Source organism: Brachycentrus maculatus, unplaced genomic scaffold (genome assembly GCF_059751285.1).
Source record: "Brachycentrus maculatus isolate JH-2025_06_01 unplaced genomic scaffold, ASM5975128v1 h1tg000226l, whole genome shotgun sequence".
Classification (NCBI taxonomy): Eukaryota; Metazoa; Arthropoda; class Insecta; order Trichoptera; family Brachycentridae; genus Brachycentrus; species Brachycentrus maculatus.
Window position 1 is genome coordinate 337,926 of NW_028280977.1, and position 23,725 is coordinate 361,650.

The following is a 23,725-nucleotide window of genomic DNA, read 5'->3' on the forward strand; positions in this document are numbered from 1 at the left end:
TATTAATAATAATAAAACCCTTATCCGCACCCCAATGGTGCATAGGGTACTGCGTCATATAAACGCAGTGAAATCTTGATCGTTTACGCATGAAGGAAAGGTGATCAGCCCTCTGCTTCAGGTACCAGTCCAGGGTAATATTGAATAAATATAACAGTGAAAAAATCACTTATATTTATTTTCCCCCCTTGGGAATCGAACCTACAGAACGGTAGCAGAGCGTGCTGACCATTACACTACGGAGGCGGACTATTAAAATATGTTTTAAATTTATTTGTTTGAAATAATCAGAAGAGTGACCAATCTTTTTTTATAATAGGTATGGCTACAGTATATTTTTTTCTTTTTTTGCCAAAGCCGATATTTTTTCGAAATAGGCAAATACCATTCACTTCAGTGAAATATGAATACAAAAAAGAAGTTATCAGGATGATAATCAATACATGAGGGTAAGAAAATATATTAAAGACATGAAAACTTAAAACTCATTTTCGATCTTTAACTTATGTACATACGTATATTATAATTATCACGTCCATAATTTGCTGTAGCTCTCTACAAAATAATCTCATAAAGGAATATCTCTAGAGTCAATACCAGGCTATAACATTACGAATTTTTCAAATGTTATTCGTAAAATAGAAGCATTTCGCAAATAATTAAAATACTGTGAAAATGGTCCTTGTAAAAAAAAGGTAAAATGAAACACTTGGCTATTTTAGTATTATTATTTAAATACTGTAATTTTTATTTATTTTATTTAATCATTTGTGTACATCATTTCCTTATATTTTAAACAAAATACTGAAATAATACGAAGGTAAAACTAAAAAAAATACTTAAATATCTCAACGGGGTTTTCTTAGTACATCAAAATCCTTAAATGAATAGTCACTGATGCTTTTCTCATTAATAAACACAGCCTTCTCTATTTTACTTTGAGGACTACCAGTGTGAGTAAGCCACTCTTTCCTGAAAAATAATAAATGATCAAAGTCAAGTCTCCACCTAGGAGTCGAAAATGGAAAAAAGAAGAAAGTCTGTTACATGAAGTTAAAAATTATATACTGTACGGTGCAGAACCTAAAGCACGGGAACGGGATTTTGTATTTCATCATTAAAATAGAGCGAAAAAAACACAAAATTCAAACATTCACACTCAGTTTTTCACATATGTAAATAAACTATTACATTAATTTAATATCCTTTTCGGGGCCTTGCATCTGTCCCTGGACAGTTCCTTGTTGAGTATTTTTACACCACCCTCTGAGGCCAAGAGATTTTGCTTGTTCCAGTGTACACTGAAAATATAAATTTGATAATCATTTATTTGAACCTTCATAATTTGATAGCCTGTTATAATTCAAAAACCTTTTTTAATCTACCTTTCTGAAAAATACTTGTTGAACTCGGCCAAAAATTTCAAAATCCACAGATTGAAGGTTTTCGGTCATTCTTGCACAGCCAGAAAATGACCGAAATGTAGAAAGCAGCATAAAAATCTGGAAATTCGTTGCAAAATTGCACTGGATAGCCTCTCCTAATAATAATAAAGAGGCCGGAAACATTAAATTACAGTACAATAAATAACAACTCAACTATGAAATTAAATACTTCAAACCGAGGGTTAGTTGTAGTTTCGCCGGGTGCTGAAAATTATATTATTTGTATATTCTTGCGACTTGAAATCAAAACCCAACACAATTTGACAGATCTATTTGTAAGCTAGCTAACACACGGGCGTCTTCCGCTAGTTTTGACTTTCGTTTTCGGATTTCGGAATTCCTAATGAACGAAACAGGTACAAATGAAAAAAATGCAATGATGTGCCCTCACTGAGTTTTTCCGTGCCGAGGGCACATTTTATAAAATCATAATGAAAAAATTGTTTTTGAAATCAAATATGACAAGGCCAATGATGTACTCGATTTCAGATCAGCCCACATCCATTATTTACTAATGAATAGTGCATTAATATTTAGTTGCTATTTTGAATGACTTTAAAGATAATGAAAGCTGGTTGCACAACTTTATTGCATAGTAATCAAAGTTCTTTTGACCAAAAGAGGTAAATGCTAAATTTCGTTTGATGTGATTCTGTGTTATGGATTTTGTAATTTTATTTACTATAAAATGTGTTGATTAAAATTTGTGGCTTTGCTGTAAAGTGCTTTTTTGTTTTATGTGAGAGTTATTGTTATGCAGATGTAAGGATAGTTTTAGCACACATTTGTTTGACTGTCATAATTTGTAATTCGTTGAATATTTCCTCTGTGGGAGTCCGTCACAGAACTTAAAGTATTATTTGATAAAACATTGTGTCTTCTTCTTTTTTGGGTAATCCTCATTAAATACTTAAATACTTGGTAATTTCTTAACTTTATTAATCTCCCCTAACAAACTATCTTTTTAAATTAACTGTAAAAATTTATAAAAGTGTAAAATCACTTGCTAATCAAACTTGCATTACTGAGTATAAATCACGTAATTTGTTTATTTATTCAAATCAACTGTTGAAATTTATAAACGTGTATAATTACTTGTTAATCAAACTTACATAACTGTGCGATATTTAAAAGAAAGGTAGGTACGCTAAGACTGCATGAAAAAATATTGCTATTGAAATCTATTATTGTCAAAACGATATATAATACATGTGTTCGAATGGCGATATAAAGTAAAAATGCAAGGGTGAGATAAGCATTTTCTATAAAATTAAGAAAGGTGTGATGAGACGGTTTGGGCATGTGAATCGAACGAGTGAAGAACGAACAGTAAAACAAAATTATGAGGAAAATGTTGGCGATAGTATCAAAGGAAGACTAAGGAAAACTTGACTAGTCAAGTAAATATGTACTTGAAAGTGGTCAGATCAGGAGTCGGAATAATCGGCGGGCATTTATCAGGAGATGAATAATTGTGGAAGAAGTAAAAATTGTTTTCAAAGACAGATTGGTAAGGCATTATATTTTCTCTGCCGCTGCGGAGAAACATTGTGATGGTTATTTAGTTAATTTTTTTAATCATTTACTGTGTTGTGAACTAACGGACGTTCTCCGCTTCGTTTTTTGGATTCGGTATTCAGAATTTCCTTTTGGAAAAATACGAACTAGTATGGGTTTATAAGTAGGTAATTATGTAAATGATTAAATAAATATCCTGTATATAGTCGTAGTCTATGGTATTCGTATTCGCATTGACATTTGTACATATAAATTATTTTATCTGAGCTTTTCAGTTTTTATTTTACGCAAAACGGTTTTTAGTCGGTTCGTCGATTAAATTTCACGCGTTTAACGCATAATTATGCCTCGAATCCTGTAACCAATTATCTACAGAGATGTCAGGGACATTGGAAATACCTCTCCGTGATACGGACGAGGTAATTTAAAATACTTTACTTATACTTTATGTGATGCGTACCTTGTTTCTAACCTAATACTGTTTATTAACTTCACAGGTAATCGAATTAGATCCTGATCAACTACCCCATGGAGATGAAGTCTTGGGCATTTTACGGCAAGAGAGATCCCAACTCAACACCTGGGTCAATGTCTCCGTATGTAATCTTCTAAAGTAAACAATTTACTTCACCAATCGTTCAATACTGTTGCCTATATTTATAATTTTCATCTCTTACAGCTCGCATACTACAAAGATAACAAGATCGATGACTTCCTTAAGATCTTGGAAGCCTCTCGTATTGATGCAAACATCGACTACAGGGATTATGAGAAAGATCAGATGCGAGCACTGGACATGCTCGCCGCGTACTACGTTCAAGAGGCCAACAGGGAGAAAAACAAGGATAAGAAAAGAGATCTCTTTACCAAGGCAACTCTCTTGTATACAACTGCGGACAAAATTATCATGTACGACCAGGTAATTATTGGACAATGCAATACTTTCCCATATGAATTTTATTATGTTTTAAGGAATAGAGCGTATCTGATTCAGCATAGAGACTTGTTTGGAGTGATTTTTTTTCAAATTAAATAATTGGGTGACAAATTTATCATCAAAGAATAAGTTTTGAAGTGTTGATTTGAATTCAACACACTGAATACTGTTTTAACCTTTCCAGTAGTATGGACGTAAATGACCGTCGGTGCGAATTTTCCTGAAAGGAGTATCGACGTTAATGAACGTCGAAGTCTATCTGTCCGTTGGTATGATGTAATTTGTATTGTAACGACATCTGTGGATATTTGTATTTAACTTTGTCGTAAAATAAAACCTAGAGTTGGTGGTCTTTATTTTTTATTCAAATTATTTTTACATAATTTCTATCTTCATAATACAAAGATTTTATTTAAAAAAATACATATTTAATGTAAAAAAAAAAACTCACTTCCCAGAGAAAGTGGGACATCAATTATTGTACTCCTGGAAAGGTTAATATAATATTTTTTGCATGATTTTAACAGTGTGGTAACCATAACCGAATCTATGCTAAATAAAAGTTGCTAAATAAAACTATGCTAAATAAAAGTTGCTAAATATGCTAAATAAAACCTTTGAAGTCATACCAAATATCCATAAATGTGCAGATTTGTTATCTGACAGTGACAAATAAATTTTTCAATTATTTTGTTTTTTGGTATTCTTGATAAATTTTTGTAACGTATTTTTTTTTTCACAAAGTATTTGTAGTTATTTAAGTATTTGTCCGCCTTCTTTGCGTGTTTAGCTACCATGCCGGAGGTCCCAGGGGGATTCTCAAGAGGGTCAAAAGAATTTTTTGTGATTTTTCACTCTAATATTTATTTAACACATCTGTGGACTAAACTCGAAGCGCAGGACTAATAACCTTGTCTTTATGTAACTCACCATCAAGAAAACACTGTCTATATGATGCAATACCCTAAGAGTTAAAAGAAATTCTGTGGTACATATCTGTGTTCCAGAATCCGGTGTGTATAGTGAAAATTCACCCGATATTCCTTTAAAATAAATTTTCACAATTATTTTTCTTCCAGAACCACCTTTTGGGCCGTGCCTATTTTTGTTTGCTCGAAGGAGACAAGATGGAGCAAGCCGATGCACAATTCAACTTTGTGCTCAACCAATCTCCCAATAATATTCCTTCTCTGCTGGGAAAGGCGTGCATTGCGTTCAGTAAGAAGGATTACCGCGGTGCTCTTGCATTCTATAAAAAGGCACTCAGAACCAATCCTAACTGTCCTGCGGCTCTGAGACTCGGAATGGGTCATTGCTTTATGAAACTCAACAACCAAGAAAAAGCTAGGTATGTTTTTTTTATAAATTCTGGTTAAATATTTTTTTTATTTAATTGTAAAACGACAATTTTATAATATTTAACTAAAAAACATGGAACATATTTACGCCATTGATAAAATATTGCCTCATGCCAATTTAGTAATTCAAATGTACTAATTTTTCAATTACTTTTCACTTAACACATTGTTGTCAGGCGGTTTTTTCATCAATCCCGACCCTGATAGTCTTCTTATTAGGTTCATATACATACTAATCACAAGTAACCACAAACCAATTTCGATTTCCACAATCTTTTTTGGCGTCACACGCTCTACTCAATGTAACCAAATAGAATGCTTATAAGTGTACCCCGTTCTCCACCAACAGTATGTAAAAGACGCTTTTAAGCGTTTCCCGCAAACAATGTATCAATATTGCTTCCTTTTAAATTGTTTCCTAAAAAATAATAAAAAATATGATGAATTAATATTTTCAGCAAGAATACAACCTCATTTAATACAAATCAATACAAATGTCATTTAGTATTAACCCTTTGGACGCGTAAATCGACTAAAGTCGCCCGAATTTTTTTCTCGTTTGGACGCTTAAATCGATTAAATTCCCCCGTATTTTTTTATTTTAAAGATTGGCTTTTGAACGTGCCTTGGCCTTGGACAATTCTTGCGTCGGTGCATTGGTTGGATTGTCAATTCTGAAATTAAATCTCCAAGATCCTGAATCAAATAAGATGGCTGTTATTATGCTGTCCAAGGCTTATGCCATCGATCCGAAGAATCCCATGGTTCTTAACCATTTGGCAAACCATTTCTTCTTCAAGAAGGTAAGTGCTATTCATTTTCTCATTTCTCATCTTGAATATTTTTACTCGAAGATTATTAATTTTTCCTGAACGTTTCGAATCTATGCATCTACTTGAAATGTAAGTTTTCCTTTGCATCCCATTCTATTTACATATTGAGAGTAGAGAAATAGTGCCATAAAGCAGTCAGAGAGAGTGGCTGTCATTGTGTCTCCCGCTCTGGCATTCACTTGATTTTCCCGCTGCAGGACTACAGCAAGGTGCAGCACCTCGCCCTGCACGCGTTCCACAACACGGAGAACGAGGCGATGCGCGCAGAGAGCTGCTACCACCTGGCCCGGGCCTTCCACGCTCACGGGGACTGTGACCAGGCCTTCCAGTACTACTACCAGGCCACGCAGTTTGCCCCCGCCTCCTTTGTCCTCCCGCACTTTGGTCTGGGTCAGATGTACATCTACAGGGGCGACTCGGAAAATGTAAATAATTTGATTTTGTTTTGCAATACATCAAAAACATAGCTGATAATTACAAAAATAATAACAGTTGAATTTTAACCAGTTTATACTTTTTGGAAATACGCCATCACAAATGATTTACAATCTACTATTTACTATTTATTTCTCATACAAATATCTTGATTTTTTAGGCTGCCCAGTGTTTTGAAAAAGTATTAAAAGCACAGCCGAATAACTATGAGACAATGAAGATTCTCGGATCTCTGTATGCATCTTCCAGTTCCCAATCCAAAAGAGATATTGCTCGAACCCACCTCAAGAAAGTTACCGACCAATTCCCCGATGATGTGGAGGCGTGGATAGAACTTGCGCAGATTTTGGAACAAACAGATTTACAGGTGAAACTGTGATGGATTGTATAATAAACAACGCTTAGTGTACTACCCAGTAATTTTATTGTAATATTTTCTGTAAGGGATACGCACAAGTTAGCAATATCTAAGTAACCTCGAGTGCCCTAGCCATTACTGCTTTTTCCCACTCACTATTTTCCCTCCGTTTCCTATCTCATTTAGAACCATCCTCCTCATTCCGTCATCTGTGTTCTATCAGATATATTCTTTTTCTATGTCCAAGTCTTTGAAGCGCAGGACTGATCAATTAGAAATTAGGTCAACATCGCGTCGATGTAATGTGATGCCCTATGAAGAAAAAATATAAATTAACTCTGAGATTTACTTGTTTTTTAGGGTTCTCTAGCTGCTTATGGAACTGCAACCAAAATCCTAAAAGAGAAAGTACAGGCAGACATTCCGGCTGAAATTTTGAACAACGTAGGTTCTCTTCATTACCGCCTCGGCAACTTGCAAGAAGCTAAAGATAATCTAGAGGAATCTCTCGCTAGATCGAACGCAGAAGCTGATCACGACCCGCAGTACTACAACTCCATAGCGGTCACTACAACATATAATCTCGCCAGGCTCAGTGAAGCGCTGTGCTCTTTTGATAAAGCGGAGAAACTGTATAAAGACATTCTAAAGGAGCATCCCAATTACGTGGATTGTTACCTAAGGTATAAACATGTCTTACAAATATCTGTAATTTTCTTATTACTTACAATATATATTAAAATATCTGTTTTCTTACTGCTTTCAGGTTAGGTTGCATGGCTCGAGATAAAGGGCAGATTTACGAAGCCAGCGATTGGTTCAAAGAGGCTCTGAGAATCAATAATGAACATCCAGATGCCTGGTCTTTGCTGGGTAATCTCCATCTCGCCAAGATGGAGTGGGGTCCGGGACAAAAGAAGTTTGAGAGGATTCTTAAAAATCCATCCACTTCGACTGATGCGTACTCGCTTATTGCATTAGGTAATTAATGTACCATCTTTTTTAAAATATATATTATTAAAGGGATATAAAAGTATTTATTCTAAAAAAAAAATATGGTCCGGAATCAAAAAATGGTTAGTAAATAGAAAGATAAATGATCACATCAATACAATAATTAGGGTTAAATCATTTTTTTTCTTCTTTTTAACAATCTATAACCTTACATTTTAACAGTTGACTTAAATTCATAAAATAAAGGTCTAGTAAAGTGTCATAAATGTTAAATTGACGAATAGAAAAGCAAATACACCAATTACAGTTTATAAAATATTACACAAGTAAGTACGGATATAAATTATCATTAAAAATCTCATTATGTTTAACATTTGTTTGAGGGTTTTTGACATATCTCTTCGGAGTCTCAAGCTCTGATATTTACTAACGAAAATAATGATTTTAAGTGGATGAAAGTAGTGAGATACTGGGGTAGGGATCTGTTTTTTTTTATTTAAAGACTGTCACTTTGCCAAATTTTGAAGGCAATTGTAAATATGCGCATTGTGTAGTTAATTATTAGTTTATTTATTCATTGTTATTATCAAATGATCAGGTAATGTTTGGCTGCAAACTTTACATCAGCCGACAAAAGACAAGGACCGCGAGAAGCGCCACCAAGAAAGAGCACTCGCAATGTACAAACAAGTGCTCCGCAATGACCCAAAGAATATCTGGGCAGCCAACGGTATCGGTGCGGTGTTAGCGCATAAAGGGTGCATCAACGAAGCCAGAGACATATTTGCCCAAGTGAGGGAGGCCACAGCGGATTTCTGCGATGTGTGGATGAACATTGCCCATATTTATGTGGAACAGAAGCAGTATATCAGCGCTATTCAAATGGTAAGTCTAAATTATTAACTGAACAATAAAACAAACTTCAATGGATTTTTGTTAAAAGTAATTTATATTATTTATTGATTTGGTATTAACTTTGTGGTAACATGTTGTTAAAAAAAATAATAATTGTATAATACTACTTATTGAGTTTTATTTCATTACACATGATTAGTTGATCTCTTCCATGTGTCTGAAGGAGTATTCCGAAGTGGGAGTCTTCTAAATCTTTAACAAGAGTATTCTTAATAGATTTATATTATCCACTGACACTTCGTGATGGAATTGCATTTTTAATTTATTATTAGATTAAAACCAATATTTTTAGCTTTTCCACTTTTTTATTTGACCAGCGACCGGGTTTCGTCGTTACCGACATCATCAGACCAGTCTGATGATGTCGGTAACGACGAAACCCGGTCGCTGGTCAAATAAAAAAGTGGAAAAGCTAAAAATATTGGTTTTAATCTAATAATAAATTAAGAGTATTCTTGCTTATTTTCGATTTTTTGTTAATGTATACGCTTTAAATTTTAGTTTGTAATGTGCATGTTATAAATAAATAAATGGAATTCTATTCAATTGAAATAGTTTCGAAAATAACTAGTTTTTTAAACTAGTGATGTGTAATGAAATAAAACTCAATAAGTAATATTATACAAGTGTTTAATTTTTTTAAAAATAAAACTTATTTAAACACTAAACATCTGTACACATTGTAGTCAGGCGCTTCGCACAATAGATGCGCTATAGACTTCGCCTATAGCGGATGTTTTTCGCGATTAGCGCAAAAATATATCGCTTTCTTAAAATTGACACAATTTCTAAACCACATAATATTTTCAATTTAAATTTTCAAAGAAATCATTTATGACATTTGATCATCAAAAATAAATTAAAATCATAATTTTTAATTGAGTAATCCGTATTTCATAATTTTAGAAGCATTGTAAACTCTAAAAAATAGTCTTCCCCTCTGAGGTATCATTCCCTATACAATGCTAATATATTAAAATAATAAAATACCAAACAGTAAACAAAACAGCGCGAGCGGTATGAAAAATAGTCCAATACGTGAAATGACTCAAACTAAACTTGAGATTGAGATCGTATCAAAACTCTAGATTTCTGGCGATGCCTTTACAAGCGGCACACTAGCCAATCCGGACAAATACTCAAATAAGACATCTCAAATAACGTCGACAGACTATCGCCTAGCATCCAGGTAGCAAATTACCCTTCAAGGCGTTTCATTACACGCTGATAACAAACCCGTATATTGCCGTTTCCCACTGAAAACCGACAGTCGACAAAAACGGCATTTGCCGTGTCCCGCAGTTGACCGACAGTCCGCGAAAAACGACAAATGCCGTGTCCCGACGACAATGTGTTGTTGTCAACGTATTTCATTAGTTTTTTTGTTTGTTCAGCGGTTAATGTGATAACTGTCTCCTATTGTATTTTCCCTTTCTATAATTGTGTTTGTTTGTTATCAGTACGAGAATTGCCTGAAGAAGTTCCACCGGCACCACAGCGTGGAGGGGCTGGTGTACCTGGCTCGTGCACTGGCGTGTGCGGGCAAGCTGCGCGCGGCGCGCACGGCCCTGCTACGGGCGCGCCGCGTGGCCCCACATGACCCCGCGCTGCTGTACTCCACGGCACTGCTGCTGCGGCGTCTCGCCGCACACGTCTTGCGGCAAGACCGCTCCCCTTTGCCCACAGTGCTGGGCGCCGTCCACGAACTGGGGCTCAGTCACAAGTTAGTGCTCCTATCATTACCGCTACTTACTATTTATTACACATGTTTTTTGAGAAACAAAAGATGTTTCTTAAAAAACATATGTAATTTTTTCAAGTTTTCTACAAATAATTTTTTAACAGATCTGTACCAATCAAATATGATACTTTATAGTTAGTAGTGCCAAGAATCCCTTGACGTGGCACAATTATATATTTCCAATTTGTATTTTAATAGAACAGAAAGAAATATCCAAATAATTTCATATTAACACATTGTTTGTGGGAAACACTTAAAAACGTCTTTTACACACTGTTGGTAGAAAGCGGGAAATGCTTATGAGCATCCTATTTACTTATTTTTGGTAGAGCGCGGGAGACACCAAAAAATATTATACAGATCGGAATTGGTTTGCAGTTACTTGTGATTAGTATACTGAGGGTCGGGCAGCAGACTGTCTGAATATAATTAGGGTCGGATTTGATAAAAAAAACGAGGGACTCATGCTTATTAGCAGCATGTTCTACATTAAGTACAGGTATGCAACGCCAAATTTCCTAGTCTTTACTGATATTCTTCTTTTCCTACCCATTATTCCTTCTCCATTTCCTTACCCATATAGCAGTAATATCCTTCACCCTGAACTCCTTCACTTTCATCATCCATATGTACACCATCCTAAAATCTGAAGCTCAGAACAGATCATCTTGCCTTCGTGTGATCTATTTGTTACATACTACTATAGATATTCAGGGTTGTAATAAATAAAAATTCTGTTCAAATTTGTAAAAATCTTTTCACTTTCATAAAAAAATTCAAATTCAAAAAAATATCATTTAAACTAATGGCGAAATTGGCCAGTGCCGGTGATTACAAGTTGCTCCTGCCATTGACAATGGTTGACTATATTTGAAACTCGTCCCGCAGATACTTCTCGTACCTTTCGACGCTGGCGGGAGATGGTGAGCGCGTGCGCTACGACGCTCAGCTCGCCGGGCTGGAGGCGAGGCAGTGCCAGGACCTGCTGTCCCAGGCACAGTACCACGTCACACGGGCACGCCGGGCGCACGATGAAGAGCGCAGTCAGCGCCGCAAGCAAGAGATGGAGAAAGAGGCCTTCAAAAAGAGACAGGTTAGACAATAGCTGTCGTAAGACATATGGACTTATTTTGCAAATTTGTTGGCGTAGGAAAAGGCATTTATTTCAATCATTAAAAAAATGTACATAATTCAAAACTCAAAAAATAAACAATTATATTTTAACCGATTCATACTTTTGAACGAGTTACGCTCGTGCGCTAAATGCGTTCTAATTTCTGGTAGCCCGCGTGACGCTCGCCTGTTTCTACTTGCAGCGTTCTATTTTTAGCTAACTCGAGTGACACTCGTCAAGGTTAGCAATGTGTTTTACGCAGTTGGAATTTGCCTGCAGTTGAGATCGTGCCTGATGTTTTTTGAAACACTTTAAAAAAAAAAAAACCCTAGCATTAAGTGGTTAAAGCTATTTTATGTATTTACTGCTTTTGTCAATATAAAATACAATTTACTTCCAAAATATTGCCACACATCATTTTGTAAATGGAAATAGGTGATGAAAAAAAATGCTAAATCGAAATATCAATTAGATTTTCCTTCATCTTCGAATTAATAAATTTCCGCTGTTAAATATTTTCTCACGTAGTCAACCTCAATATGTATTATCAATTTTATTTTTTCCACTGAAATCTGACACTTGCGCATTGTTTCGCATTCTTTCATTTTGTTATGGAACAAAAATTATTTATATGAAAATGAAGGAGCTGTTTGAATATTTAACCTGATACCTCGGTTTATCTTATTACATAAGCATGACTCATATGTATTTCATGCTTTAATATTCATCCTTTAATATCAGTGTGTCTTTAACTATACACCCGTTACATTGTACCATATGTGTCGATTGTTAAGTAAAAATGGTTATTAAATATTACAGTTAATAAAATATTCTGTATATAAAGTGGTTATAATCTCCAATTTCGACTTGATAAAATTATCATTTTATGATAAATAATGTTTTTGCAGGAAGAAGCATATAAGAAACGTGTTGAGGAGAAGGCCAAAACTGACGTGGAAATGTTACAAAAGCGCAAAGAGTTCCAGGAGAAAACGAAGAATGCCCTGGTCATCGACATGCCGCAGGAATCCAAGAAGGGAAAGGGCGGGCGGGGAAGGAAGGACGACTACATCTCCGACTCGGGAGGCAGCGGGGATGATGGAGCTCCCAAGGAACCAGGGTAAGGAGTAAACAAACCTGAGCTAATTGCAATTTTGTTATGTTGGGGGAACGACTTGATAAATTATTCTTGGGGATTGATTTGTAGTCAGTTTCAGAAGGAGAGTTATAACAAAATACGCTGACTAATATGAAAGAGCAAGTCACAGGATGTTGACATGAATACCAACCGTAATCCTCCCAGCCAATTCTCATATAACTCAATTATCTTACAGTGATCCATTTGGAGTTTTTTTTTTTTTAAGGGAATTAAGTACTTTTTTAAACATAGGCGGAGCCAAAACAAATCTATGTTTATTCTCCTCAGAGGACCCCTACCATTAGCAGTGTCCAAGTGCCACAAGCTAGTGTGAATGTAACCCCGAGAGCTGAACCCATTTCTGCATTCTCCATTTCCCACCTGCTTTTCCTTCTCTAATTCCTTTCACATATAGCAGTAATGTTGTCCTGAGTCCCTTCATATACGTCATCTGTATTCCTTTAAATGTTTTGTAGTCTCTTAGGTCTGGAGACCTTGCTTACAATGTAGAAGGGTATATCCAGTAAAAGTATTTTTACTATATCTAAGTGTGTAAGGATCGGGTAAAGTGGTTAACTTTGACCTATTTGTGGGAACTTCACAACAAAGCCTATTTGTTTAATCAGTTTAAAAGCTCTTGAATTATTAGCGCACAGATTAAAGGTTAATTTATTGAATGGTGTCTAATGCATACTGATGATAAGGGATGTTGGATTATGGCTCGAGTTAGAATAAACACTTTTTTCTAGTGCTGAGAGAGGACGAAAGAGAAAGCGGGAACCCGGCGAAAAGAAAGGCAGGAAGAAGAAGGAACCGAGAGCAGAAGGAGGATCAGAGTCAGATAGTGACCGACCCAAAACTAAAAAAGGAAGAAAGAAGGTATAAAAAATATTGACGTAACTTAGTATTTGATATAAAGAAAGCCGCTGTAAATAAAATATTTGTAATAATGTGCTTGGGTGGTAGATCACCAGCTCTTTTTTATTATTGGAATAAAATAATTATAACATGTATTGAATTTAACACAGCCAATGTTTACAGAATATTAAAACTATATGATCTGATCTATTCATTTGTTTTATGACGATTGTTTAATTATGCTGATTAACTTGAGTATACAATAAAACATAAAAGAGACATAGATGCATAATAGCCATTTTATAATTGTAGATAATCAATTTTCTTTTTTTGTTATAGGGAGGAAAGGATTCTAAGAAATCAGTATCGGATGGGTTAAGTGCTAAACAAAAGATGCGCATTGTGTCCAAGGCAACCATTTCCACTAGCGAGTCTGAAGACAGTGATAAAGAACAGGCTGGCACTAGTGCCGGAAGGAAAAGGATCGTTCAAAGATCGGATAGTGATCGGTGAGTCTTTCTTTTCAACACTATTCGTAACATAAATGAGGAATTATTTAATTGGCTTTTATTATTGTCAATCTAACTATTTTTTTATATACAAGCTATATAATTCCCAAAGAAATAAAAATTAATAAATAAATAAAACATTCACTAATATGTCATTCCATTAATATTTCAATTTTCCACAGTGCAATGACAATAATACTACATTGCTATAATATTTGTTCTTTTATTGCTCCTCAGCAGTATATCCCTTTTACCTAATTATTTACAAAGAAAATTAAGAAATTTTTACATGTTTTTTTTCATTCACAGTTCGAAGAGTCGCTCTCGCAGTCGATCTAAATCTGGAAGCAGATCCGCTTCCAGATCGAGATCTAAGAGTGGATCCAAGTCACGATCACGATCGCGGTCTAAAAGTGGATCGAGGTCAAAATCACGATCCAAGAGTCGTTCAAGATCCAAGAGTGGATCACATTCTCGTTCCAGGTATGCTGTTATATACTGTTGATGTATATACTTTTAGCAGTATCAATACAAATTGTTTTCTCATTTAAATAAAAATATTCTCATAAGTTTTTCCTCCATTACAGATCTAAGAGTGGATCACGCTCACGATCCAAAAGTGGATCACGAACCAAGAGCAGGTCTCGTTCTGGCTCAAAGAGCAGATCACAATCCAGATCCCGTTCCAAGAGTGGGTCACGTTCGAGATCTAGATCCAAGAGCGGGTCAAGATCTAGATCACGATCAAAGAGCGGATCGCGATCTCGCAGTGGATCCAGAGATTCCAATAGATCAGGGGGATCCAGACCAGATACGCCCATATCTAGAAAATCTGTTTCCGCATCTGAAGACGAAGGTGTGTTAATAAAAAAAAAGAATAATATGATTATATACGGATAAATCTGTTTCTTTTTTTTACATTAATATTGTTGAATTTTTTTTTCAGGTTAAAAATATTCAGATTTGTGTATGCTGGTAAGAAAGTATGTGCAGCAATGAAACTGGAAAAATAATTTTCACCCTTCTTATTATTTTATGATGACGTTGTAATTTACTTACATGTGTGTTCTTATTTGCGAATTATTTTTATTTAAATGATAAAATAAAATAAATACATATTATTCTACAAGATTTTTTTTTGTAATTTCGTAAAAACATAAAAATAAAACCACTATAAAGTAAATATACATATAAAGTATGTATATAGGAAAATCTCATTAATTCAAATAATTTGAATTTTGCTAAAATATAAACGGAGTGGTTGGCGCATGTGATAACCATATTGAAGGTGATTTTTCACTATTCCATGTCACCCTGGAATGATGCTCTTTTATGCATTATTGGGTGCGAATAAGCCTTAGAAGTAAAAATATTAAATATTTTAGTTCCTTCAATTTGAATTAGTGAGTTTTTTCTATACTGACTTTTCATAAATGTGTGTTGCGGTGGGTGGCACATTAGGCTACCGTGCTGGAGGTCCTGAGTTTGATTTCCAGGAGAGTCTAAATAAAAATTAGTGATTTTTCACTCTCATATTCATTTAATACTACACTGGAACCTGAAGCTCAGACCTGATCACCTTTACTTTATGCATTTAATAACGATTAAGATAACACTGCTTCTATATAATGCAGTGTCCTATGCATCGTTGGGTGCAGATAAGGGATACAAGGAGATGTTACATGCAATATTATAAAAAGAACCTGGTAGTTTGGTTTCATACTTTTTTTATTATCATATGGCCACCTGACACATTTTCTCCATTAACAATTAATTTATTTCAATAGATTTGCCTATAATAAATTATGTTACAAATCCAATCCACGCTTTGAGCTCGGGATGACTTAAAACTAAATCACATTACGTTATTTGACTAGAAACAATTTCACCATTAGTAAAAGTATTAAAAAAAGACTTACTTATGTATTTAAAAGATGTAAAAATTCATAAAAGAACCCGCACAATTCACAAGTTTCAGTCAAGTGTTTAGTGAAAGAAGAGGTAAAAGTAAATTATGTATCCAAATGAGTACTTTAAAAATAGTGATATTACTATTGTATTTTTTTATTATAATGCTCTACTGAATTGCAGAATGTTTAAAATATTACATAGTTAAATTTCAGCCAATTCCGACCTGACTAGCCTCATCGGTTTACTCTGAAATTGCATTAACTAAATACAGCTATTTTTCAAAGATTATTTAATTTAAATGAAGCATCCTCTTGTATTTTTTTTTACATAATACATACATATTTTTAGTATACACACATTACAAAATCTGAATTTCATCAAAGTTGAAAATAAATATTATCTTTTGAATATTGAAAGCATTAACTTTGTGGATCATATTGATATATTATTTCGAGAAATAAAAATACTTTGTGTTTTGATCCACTCACATTTTTATTAACCAACTAGTTTCGGCAACAACCTGTTGCCGAAACTAGTTGGTTAATAAAAATGTGAATGGATCAAAACACAAAGTATTTTTATTTCTCGAAATAATATATAAATTTTATCAACTAATAACGATATAGCTAGATGAAAAATATTTTTTTGTTGTTCAGTGATGGAATTTTATATTGTTCGGACATTGATATGTCAGGATTCTGTTTTGGTGAGGTAATATTGGTTAGTGTTCAAATCCATTTTTGTTATAGTTTGTGGGCATTCAATTTAATACCACTATAAAAAAAAATATTTAACAATACATAATAATATTTGGTACTACCTCCAGGCAGTGGTGGGCAATCAAACATAAGGGCTTTTCAAGAAAAACTAAATATATATATATATATATATATATATATATATATATATATATATATATATATATTTTTTTTTTTTAAATGTATTTTTTCTGAATATAATCTAATCTTACAGTTTCAGTCGGCTGGTGGAAAACCTTTCTATAGTATCGGAGTCTGTAACAACAAAAGTAAACAAAAAAATATTATACAATGAAAACAGCATCTATCATTATGGAAACCAACTACAATTTATTGACAAGCTAAAGAAATTACTAAAAATTATTTATTTGTCAGGATGACTCGTATCTTTGAAATGTAATGAGAATTTTATTTAATATCCACTAATATTTCTTTCTATAAAATATCTTCATTAATAACAAACTAATATTGGACCTATATTTATCACTATTAATATACAAGTACAATTCTAATCCGTATCTATGGAGTTAAAAAATCGCTAAGAATGTTTTTCAATATCATTTCATTACACCATAGATAAAATGTCTTAAAAATTAAAAAATAATTGCAAACATCTGACTAGGAATACCAAGTCAACTGGATTTTTATTACACCACTGATATTGCACTTAAAAACACTGATTAATACTAACAATAATTACAATTGAATATGGAAATGTTGTTATTACTAACTAACCAGGAACTGTGACTTTTATAACAATTTGTAAATGGGCATTCAGATTTTCTATGACAAACGTACAGATAATCTTATTTTAGAATAATCAATATTCGCTAAATTGCAGCAAAAAACCAACTTTTGATCTGTAAATGGTGACAATTTAGGTGTCCAATTTTTTTAAAAGACGTTTTAAGTTTTTTTCAGTTTTAACAAAACATAGTGTTAAAATTCATATGGCAGAATTAGCATTTTGTCTAGACAAATTTTATGGCAAACACTATTTATTTTCATTAAATTTCTTGGATCTTCACGGGCACTCAAATGCTGACTGTGTTTTCTTGTTATTATAATGTGGTGTGTTAAATGTCCTACTTGCAGATGATTCAGCCACTTTAGAAAGTATAATTTTCGACACACCATGGCATAAAACCCAGGAAAACGTTATCAGCATATTAATTGTCACCGCAGTTTTTTTTAAAGCTTTGAAACATAGTTTATACGCTTTTAGGTAGTTTTGATACTGCAAAATAAAAAATATTTACTATATTTCTGTTAGTTGTAAGTTCAATAATACTTACTGTAAAAGCTTTACAAATTAGAAAGTAATTTCTCTTCAAACTAATATTTTTTCATCATCGTGTTTGTACCAGCACACAGAATCACAATTTTCAAAGATGGTACATGTTTTGATATAATTATATTTACGTGTTTGTATTTTTGTACAAAAATTAATAATGTAATAAAATTTATAGAAATACACATATCAAAAACAGATATTTAACATCTGCATTAAACATTTTTTTAGATAATTAGTTAAAATTCACAACTCTAAAAGTATTTTTATTATACTTATATAATAATATCTATGGAAGTTTAGAATGTATCTATTTACTTTAAACTTAACTATGTACTTATCTTACAATAATAATTCATATGGTCAGATTTGTGCTAATCAGTGTTTTCTTTACTGCGTTTATAAACTAGATACGATATTATGTATTTTAAATGCAGTCAAAAATAATTATGAAATAATTTGTGGTACATTAATAATAACTTTAGAATTCTACATAATTGAGCCATAGTCAGTAATTAATAAAGATCAGAATTTGCACGGCAATTCCGTGGATGGTGAGGAACAGTGGCACTTATTGTTAAGTCTCTGTTTACTTTACAAGGCTTTAACTTCTCAGTGTCATTTAATTAATTCCTTTCAATAAACCACAATTCAAGTTAAAGTGTGTTTCAATTGTGCTTTAAAACTGCCATTTAAAAATATATTATTGGCTAAACACTGAATAAAAATGCTCATACTGAGAAAAAGCACATGACATGAAATTTTTGGATTTACACCCCACAATAAATCTGACTGTTGGAAGTACATATGTATATTTCATCATTTTCTTAATCTTTTCCTTCTCATCTGCTACAATATAAGCCTCAAAATAAAGGATCAGAATGTTATTTAATTAATAAAATGTAAATAGGAATCCATCTTTCCGACAATAATAACGCAGACTAAATTTAGATGTCAAATTTTCTTAATTGTTTATTGTTTATCAAATCAAATTGACAAGCAAACTCGGACCCCTCCAGTGCAAACTAGCAGGCGCCATTGTCGGTGATGATGTAGTGGTTGTGTGTTGCGGGAATTCCGAGGAAGGATGTGAAGGTGGTGTCTCGACTGAGTGGTGGCTCCAAACCCTCGAGGGGCATACAGTCCAGCACTGGTACCACATAATCCCTGCAAGTTATTCATGAGTCACCTTTTACGTTGTATTATATAGAAGGTTTTTTTTTTCATTTGTAGTAATAAATCAGAAAAAACATCTGGGTTTTTTTTAACATATTCGAGTACAAATAACATTAAACTAGAAGCTCATTAATTTAAATATCAATTAGATGTTGCCAAAATTCTATAAAAAAATCTGCTGTATCCAATGATTTAAAAAAAAATGGATGATAAGAAAATTGAAAGAAAATGTTTTACCAAAAATTGAAAAAATACAAGGAAAGAGTCAAAAAATCAAATTGACAAAAAAAGCAGGAATATTATCATTCTCGTTGCAGATTTTTTCTATTGATAATATATTTTTTTATTTCATTCACTGCTTTTCTTATTTTGTCAACAACAACAAAAAAATACTAATTACTTTCAAAACGTCACGCGCAGTGATGTTTTTATACGCTGGTGCATTGAAATACAACATTCCTTGTATATAAAAAATGCTTTTTTGTAAGGTAAATTGAATTTGTTTAACTATAATAAATTTTGAATGTGAATACACAAAACCACAAATAATATATCTCCGAATACTGAGGACTATTTTAATCCAAATATTTTTATTTCACAAATCACAACGAGAAAGTATTGGTTTAAAGTATCATAATAATTACCTCGATATATTATCCTGATTGATAGAATTGTCATTAACATTAATTTGATTTATTTCGATTGTTTGGTGTTCGTCAGGTAGACGGGGATTTCTTTTTCTTGAACTATACATAATGACTCCAACCATCGCCAAAAAATATGACAAAAAATACAGACCATGGAACTGGAACAAAAGTGAATACATATTTATTGATTACTATAATCTGGTGGTAATACATTACACAATGAAAAACCATTAATAATTACAGTGAATACACATAAAAATTTATATGTACATATTTACAATTATAGTTTCTATAAACTATATTAAATATAGTTCTATACAAAATTTCTGTATTTTAACCTTATTTCAAAACTGAAAATTTATAGTAGTGAAATTACACACCACATCCGATTGACATACATAATTAATTATGTAATATTTCATCAATTTTTTTATGGTTTTGTACTGATTCTTAGTGGAACTACATTTTGTATAGTAAATTAACAACTGTATAAGTTTTCCACTATTATTTTAATTGATCAGTGACCAGGTTACGACATTACCGACATTACTAGACTGGTGATGTCGTTCACAAAAAAAAACCTAGTCACTGGTCAAATAAAATTAAAATGGAAAAAGCTATAGTTGTTGTTTTACTATATCAATTTTTTAAGTTTATGTATAAAATCCTGGCTCCGGAATATATGAGATTGGATGGGGATCAGGACCCTCGAGGTGCTGTTTAGAACTGCTCAAGACAAGGACAATTACTCTCGAGTGATAGTCGACGCTAGGGGGACCTGACATGACACAAACAGAAGATGTATAAAATTTAGTATTACCTTAAACTGGAAAAGTAGAATTCCCGCAATGAGAGTATAGTAGTCAGCTGAGATAAATGAGAGATGTAAACAGACAGCCCCAGCATCCCTCAGTAGTATGGACATCAGTATTTGGAACAAGAACTGCACTAGAGTAAAGCCCCCAAACTGCATGAGCATCTCGATATTGTACCAACGGAACTTGTAAATCTCGTCAGATTCCATAAAAAATATCTGTAGGCCTGCCACTATGGTGCCGAAGAATCCCAGCATTGATAAATATTCTATGCACGATTGCTTCTTCACAATAACTTCTTGGATGACAGTAACAACGGCAAAAAGAAGCGAACCACCCAAACACAACATGTCTCCGACTAGTTGGTTACGACCTGAAAAGTTTACAAAACAAAATGCTTCAATATCATTTGTAACTAATCTTTATATTAACCACTACATATCCGAATTATTTTCTAAAAATTTGCAACCAAAAGTAATTATGAGAGTGTAAAGGTCCATTCCGCATTCAAATGTCCGCCTCTGTAGTGTAAAGGTCAGCACGCTCGGCTACCGTTCTGGAGGTCCCGGGTTCAATTCCCAGGGGGGGGTCAAATAAATCAAAGTGATTTTTCACTGTAATATTTATTCAATACTACCCTGGACTGGTACCTGAAGCGGAGGGCTGATCACCTTTCCTTCATGTGTTAACGATCAAGATATCACTGCGTTTATATGACGCAGTGCCCTATGCACCATTGGGGTGCGGATAAGGGTTTTGTTTATTATATTTTTTATAAAGGTCCATACATATTGCTTTACATTCATAAACAACTGATAAAACACAATATGGCAGAGCCCCTGATCTAACGCGACGTATAATCCCGACCATGTGCAGCTTTCCATCTGATGCTAAATACCTGGCCTTAAGCGGTAAATATGATCAAATAATTCATTACAAAAACTAGATAACGTTTCACATACGGTGTTTCAGTATATTTAGCTTTTTTCACTTATTTAATTTATTATCTACCAGGTTTCGATTTTGCTGACATGGCTACACAACATTTTATGTTTTAGGCTTCAGGTCCTACGAGTCCATGATAATATATTAACACAATGTTTGCGGGAAACTCTTAAAAACGTCTTTCACATACTGTTGGTAGAGAGCGGAAGACGCTCATAAGCGTTCTATTTGCTTGCTTTTGGTAGAATACGAGAGACGCTAAAAAACACTGTGCAGATCGTTATTGTGTTTGCGGTTACTTGTGATTAGTATACTGAGGGTCAGCGGCAGACTGAATATAATTAGGATCAGGGTTGATGAAAAAACAGCCCGACAAAGATGTGTTAATGGGAATGAGTCAGCAGTTGGATCAGTTTTACACAGTCCTTACCATCTATGGGAGCTCCTTCAACGTCCGCCCAAACAATGCAACCGACAGCCATGAGGCCTGCAGTGGCGCCCCCCACGTGAGTGACTCCCAGCCGCTGGCCTCCCAGGGCACCCCCCAGGAGGGCTACCCCCACCCCGCTGCAGTCCAGCAGCTGTCAGCTCACTATGGACGTGTACCGCTGGGACAAGACCAACAGGAAACTAGCCTCCACATCCAGTATTGAACAGAGCAGATACATCCACGGCCTCTTCCAGAACGGCCCCTTCAGGCTCTTACAAGCGAGCACGGGCATGAAGATGACCACCAGGGCTATGTACGGAATGATCAACTGCGCTGTTGCCGGAAACTGCCATGTCGCGCTTTGCAACAGCGTACACAGAACACATTTAACGCTCAACAGTAAAGAGAGCCCTTGGCCGATAATTATTGATCTCCAAACATGCCTGAAAATAATAAAATTCAAAATACAACTTAATTTCACGCATCTTATGCCCAAAAATCTTAAATGTTTTTATAATACTTGCTACAGCATCTCGAATAACCTTTTTTTAATTTTATTATAATACATGTACAAGGATCATCAATTAGATTTAAATACTTTTATTTATCTTTATATACAGTTTTTTATTTTTTATGATTTCAAAAAAAAAACTTTGGACCTGAGTCGTATTATGAAACACAGCTATAATCAATTGAATACTTTTTTTAGTAAATCGATAAAGCACCACAGTTTGGATAATGTTTACTTTTGTTTTTAACGAAATTAAATATTGATATGAATATCAATATAAATGACTCCCAAACGGTTCAAACCCAGAATTTGTGAGTAAAGATTTGGACACACTCAAAATATTTAGGTACAATAGTTACTCGCACTAAGAGTTGGTAATTTAAAAAAAGGGAGAAAAGATGCAATCCAATACTATATAAATAATGTTTGATCACACTGTCATTTAGTAGTTTCAAAAAATTGTGTGTGAATTGCAACTTCGGACCATAATTATATTAAATTACAATGCATAAAACCAGATAAAGTTACTTCAATACAGTCCAAAACATGGGGAAGAGATAAGATCAAACATAATAACCAAGAGAATCTCTTCTTTGGAATGGACTTTTTTAATTAATGTCACTGTCATTAAACTTATCACTATAATTACGAAGCATAAGAAACTTCGATATAATTGTCTAATTTTGTTTACACAAATACAAAATGTATCTCTGAAACCAATTGGTGCAGAAAGGGAGCGTGGCTTATTGTAAAACAGCTAATCACCTATTGTAAAGTTCTAATAGTGTCTAAAAGATATAAACATATAGTTTTTAATAAAATGACCAACTGATCAAAAATATTCAAATAATAAATAAATCTCACCAATGGCCAAGCTCCGAGAGATAATTCTCTAATTTGTCACCAAAACTCATTCGTTCCTCCATCACTAATCCATTTAATTTAATCTGCGAACTATTACAATAAATCTATCATTTTCCAAGTAAACACTAGACTTATAACATAAGTAAAATTAAAATTTTTAGAGACATCTAAAGGGTACGCCCTCTCAAAAAATGTGAGATTGTAATATATTTTGTATTAAAAAAAATCGTTCGAAAGATACTAATATGGTTTTTACGTTTGGAT

The 23,725-nt window shown here is 33.7% G+C and overlaps 4 protein-coding genes across 6 annotated transcripts; 1 reads left to right on the plus strand and 3 right to left on the minus strand.

The window, feature by feature from the left end:
- Positions 1-724: 724 nt before the first annotated feature.
- LOC148306769 (acylphosphatase-1-like) lies at positions 725-1,741 on the minus strand. 3 transcript variants are annotated; one of them, XM_088264376.1, is made up of 4 exons: positions 1,615-1,741; positions 1,386-1,502; positions 1,192-1,301; positions 725-972 (listed from the first exon to the last, which is right to left on the minus strand). In XM_088264376.1, the coding sequence occupies exons 2-4, from the start codon at positions 1,494-1,496 to the stop codon at positions 849-851; spliced, it is 345 nt and encodes a 114-aa protein (XP_088120502.1). In that variant the 5' UTR covers positions 1,497-1,502; positions 1,615-1,741; the 3' UTR covers positions 725-848. The 3 variants fall into 3 exon arrangements, with proteins under 3 accessions (XP_088120502.1, XP_088120504.1, XP_088120501.1); XM_088264378.1 differs by having other exon boundaries at positions 1,622-1,690; XM_088264375.1 differs by having other exon boundaries at positions 728-972; positions 1,386-1,725.
- A 1,488-nt stretch (positions 1,742-3,229) lies between these two features.
- On the plus strand, positions 3,230-15,242 carry Ctr9 (RNA polymerase-associated protein Ctr9). The gene is made up of 18 exons (XM_088264367.1): positions 3,230-3,382; positions 3,461-3,559; positions 3,643-3,882; positions 4,980-5,248; positions 5,866-6,061; positions 6,289-6,516; positions 6,687-6,893; positions 7,245-7,567; positions 7,651-7,865; positions 8,437-8,723; positions 10,214-10,476; positions 11,383-11,587; positions 12,517-12,728; positions 13,496-13,625; positions 13,944-14,113; positions 14,423-14,596; positions 14,701-14,969; positions 15,060-15,242. The coding sequence occupies exons 1-18, from the start codon at positions 3,341-3,343 to the stop codon at positions 15,062-15,064; spliced, it is 3,534 nt and encodes a 1,177-aa protein (XP_088120493.1). The 5' UTR covers positions 3,230-3,340; the 3' UTR covers positions 15,065-15,242.
- A 2,457-nt stretch (positions 15,243-17,699) lies between these two features.
- LOC148306771 (solute carrier family 35 member F1-like) lies at positions 17,700-22,219 on the minus strand. The gene is made up of 4 exons (XM_088264417.1): positions 22,087-22,219; positions 20,717-21,084; positions 19,894-20,054; positions 17,700-19,240 (listed from the first exon to the last, which is right to left on the minus strand). Exons 1-4 carry the CDS (start codon positions 22,136-22,138, stop codon positions 19,099-19,101), a joined length of 723 nt encoding a protein of 240 aa, XP_088120543.1. The 5' UTR covers positions 22,139-22,219; the 3' UTR covers positions 17,700-19,098.
- Positions 22,220-22,240: 21 nt separating this feature from the next.
- Positions 22,241-23,667, minus strand: LOC148306772 (queuine/queuosine transporter SLC35F2-like). The gene is made up of 2 exons (XM_088264419.1): positions 23,462-23,667; positions 22,241-22,529 (listed from the first exon to the last, which is right to left on the minus strand). The coding sequence occupies exons 1-2, from the start codon at positions 23,521-23,523 to the stop codon at positions 22,241-22,243; spliced, it is 351 nt and encodes a 116-aa protein (XP_088120545.1). The 5' UTR covers positions 23,524-23,667.
- Positions 23,668-23,725: the final 58 nt, after the last annotated feature.

Bases quoted from the DNA above. Each gene is read 5' to 3' on its own strand.
- LOC148306769 (XM_088264375.1), bottom strand. From the start codon at position 1,568: ATGTTTCCGGCCTCTTTATTATTATTAGGAGAGGCTATCCAGTGCAAT. The intron at 1,302-1,385 runs GTAGATTAAAAA...TTATATTTTCAG, and splicing joins AACAAGTATTTTTCAGAAAG to TGTACACTGGAACAAGCAAA. The intron at 973-1,191 runs GTAATAGTTTAT...ATTATTTTTCAG, and splicing joins GAAAAGGATATTAAATTAAT to GAAAGAGTGGCTTACTCACA.
- Ctr9 (XM_088264367.1), top strand. From the start codon at position 3,341: ATGTCAGGGACATTGGAAATACCTCTCCGTGATACGGACGAG. The intron at 6,062-6,288 runs GTAAGTGCTATT...TTCCCGCTGCAG, and splicing joins ACCATTTCTTCTTCAAGAAG to GACTACAGCAAGGTGCAGCA. The intron at 12,729-13,495 runs GTAAGGAGTAAA...ACTTTTTTCTAG, and splicing joins GGAGCTCCCAAGGAACCAGG to TGCTGAGAGAGGACGAAAGA.
- LOC148306771 (XM_088264417.1), bottom strand. From the start codon at position 22,138: ATGGCTGTCGGTTGCATTGTTTGGGCGGACGTTGAAGGAGCTCCCATA. The intron at 20,055-20,716 runs GTAATACTAAAT...CTTTTGTTCCAG, and splicing joins TTCTACTTTTCCAGTTTAAG to TTCCATGGTCTGTATTTTTT. The intron at 19,241-19,893 runs GTAATTATTATG...AATAACTTGCAG, and splicing joins AATCAGGATAATATATCGAG to GGATTATGTGGTACCAGTGC.
- LOC148306772 (XM_088264419.1), bottom strand. From the start codon at position 23,523: ATGGAGGAACGAATGAGTTTTGGTGACAAATTAGAGAATTATCTCTCG. The intron at 22,530-23,461 runs GTGAGATTTATT...TATTATTTTCAG, and splicing joins CTCTCGGAGCTTGGCCATTG to GCATGTTTGGAGATCAATAA.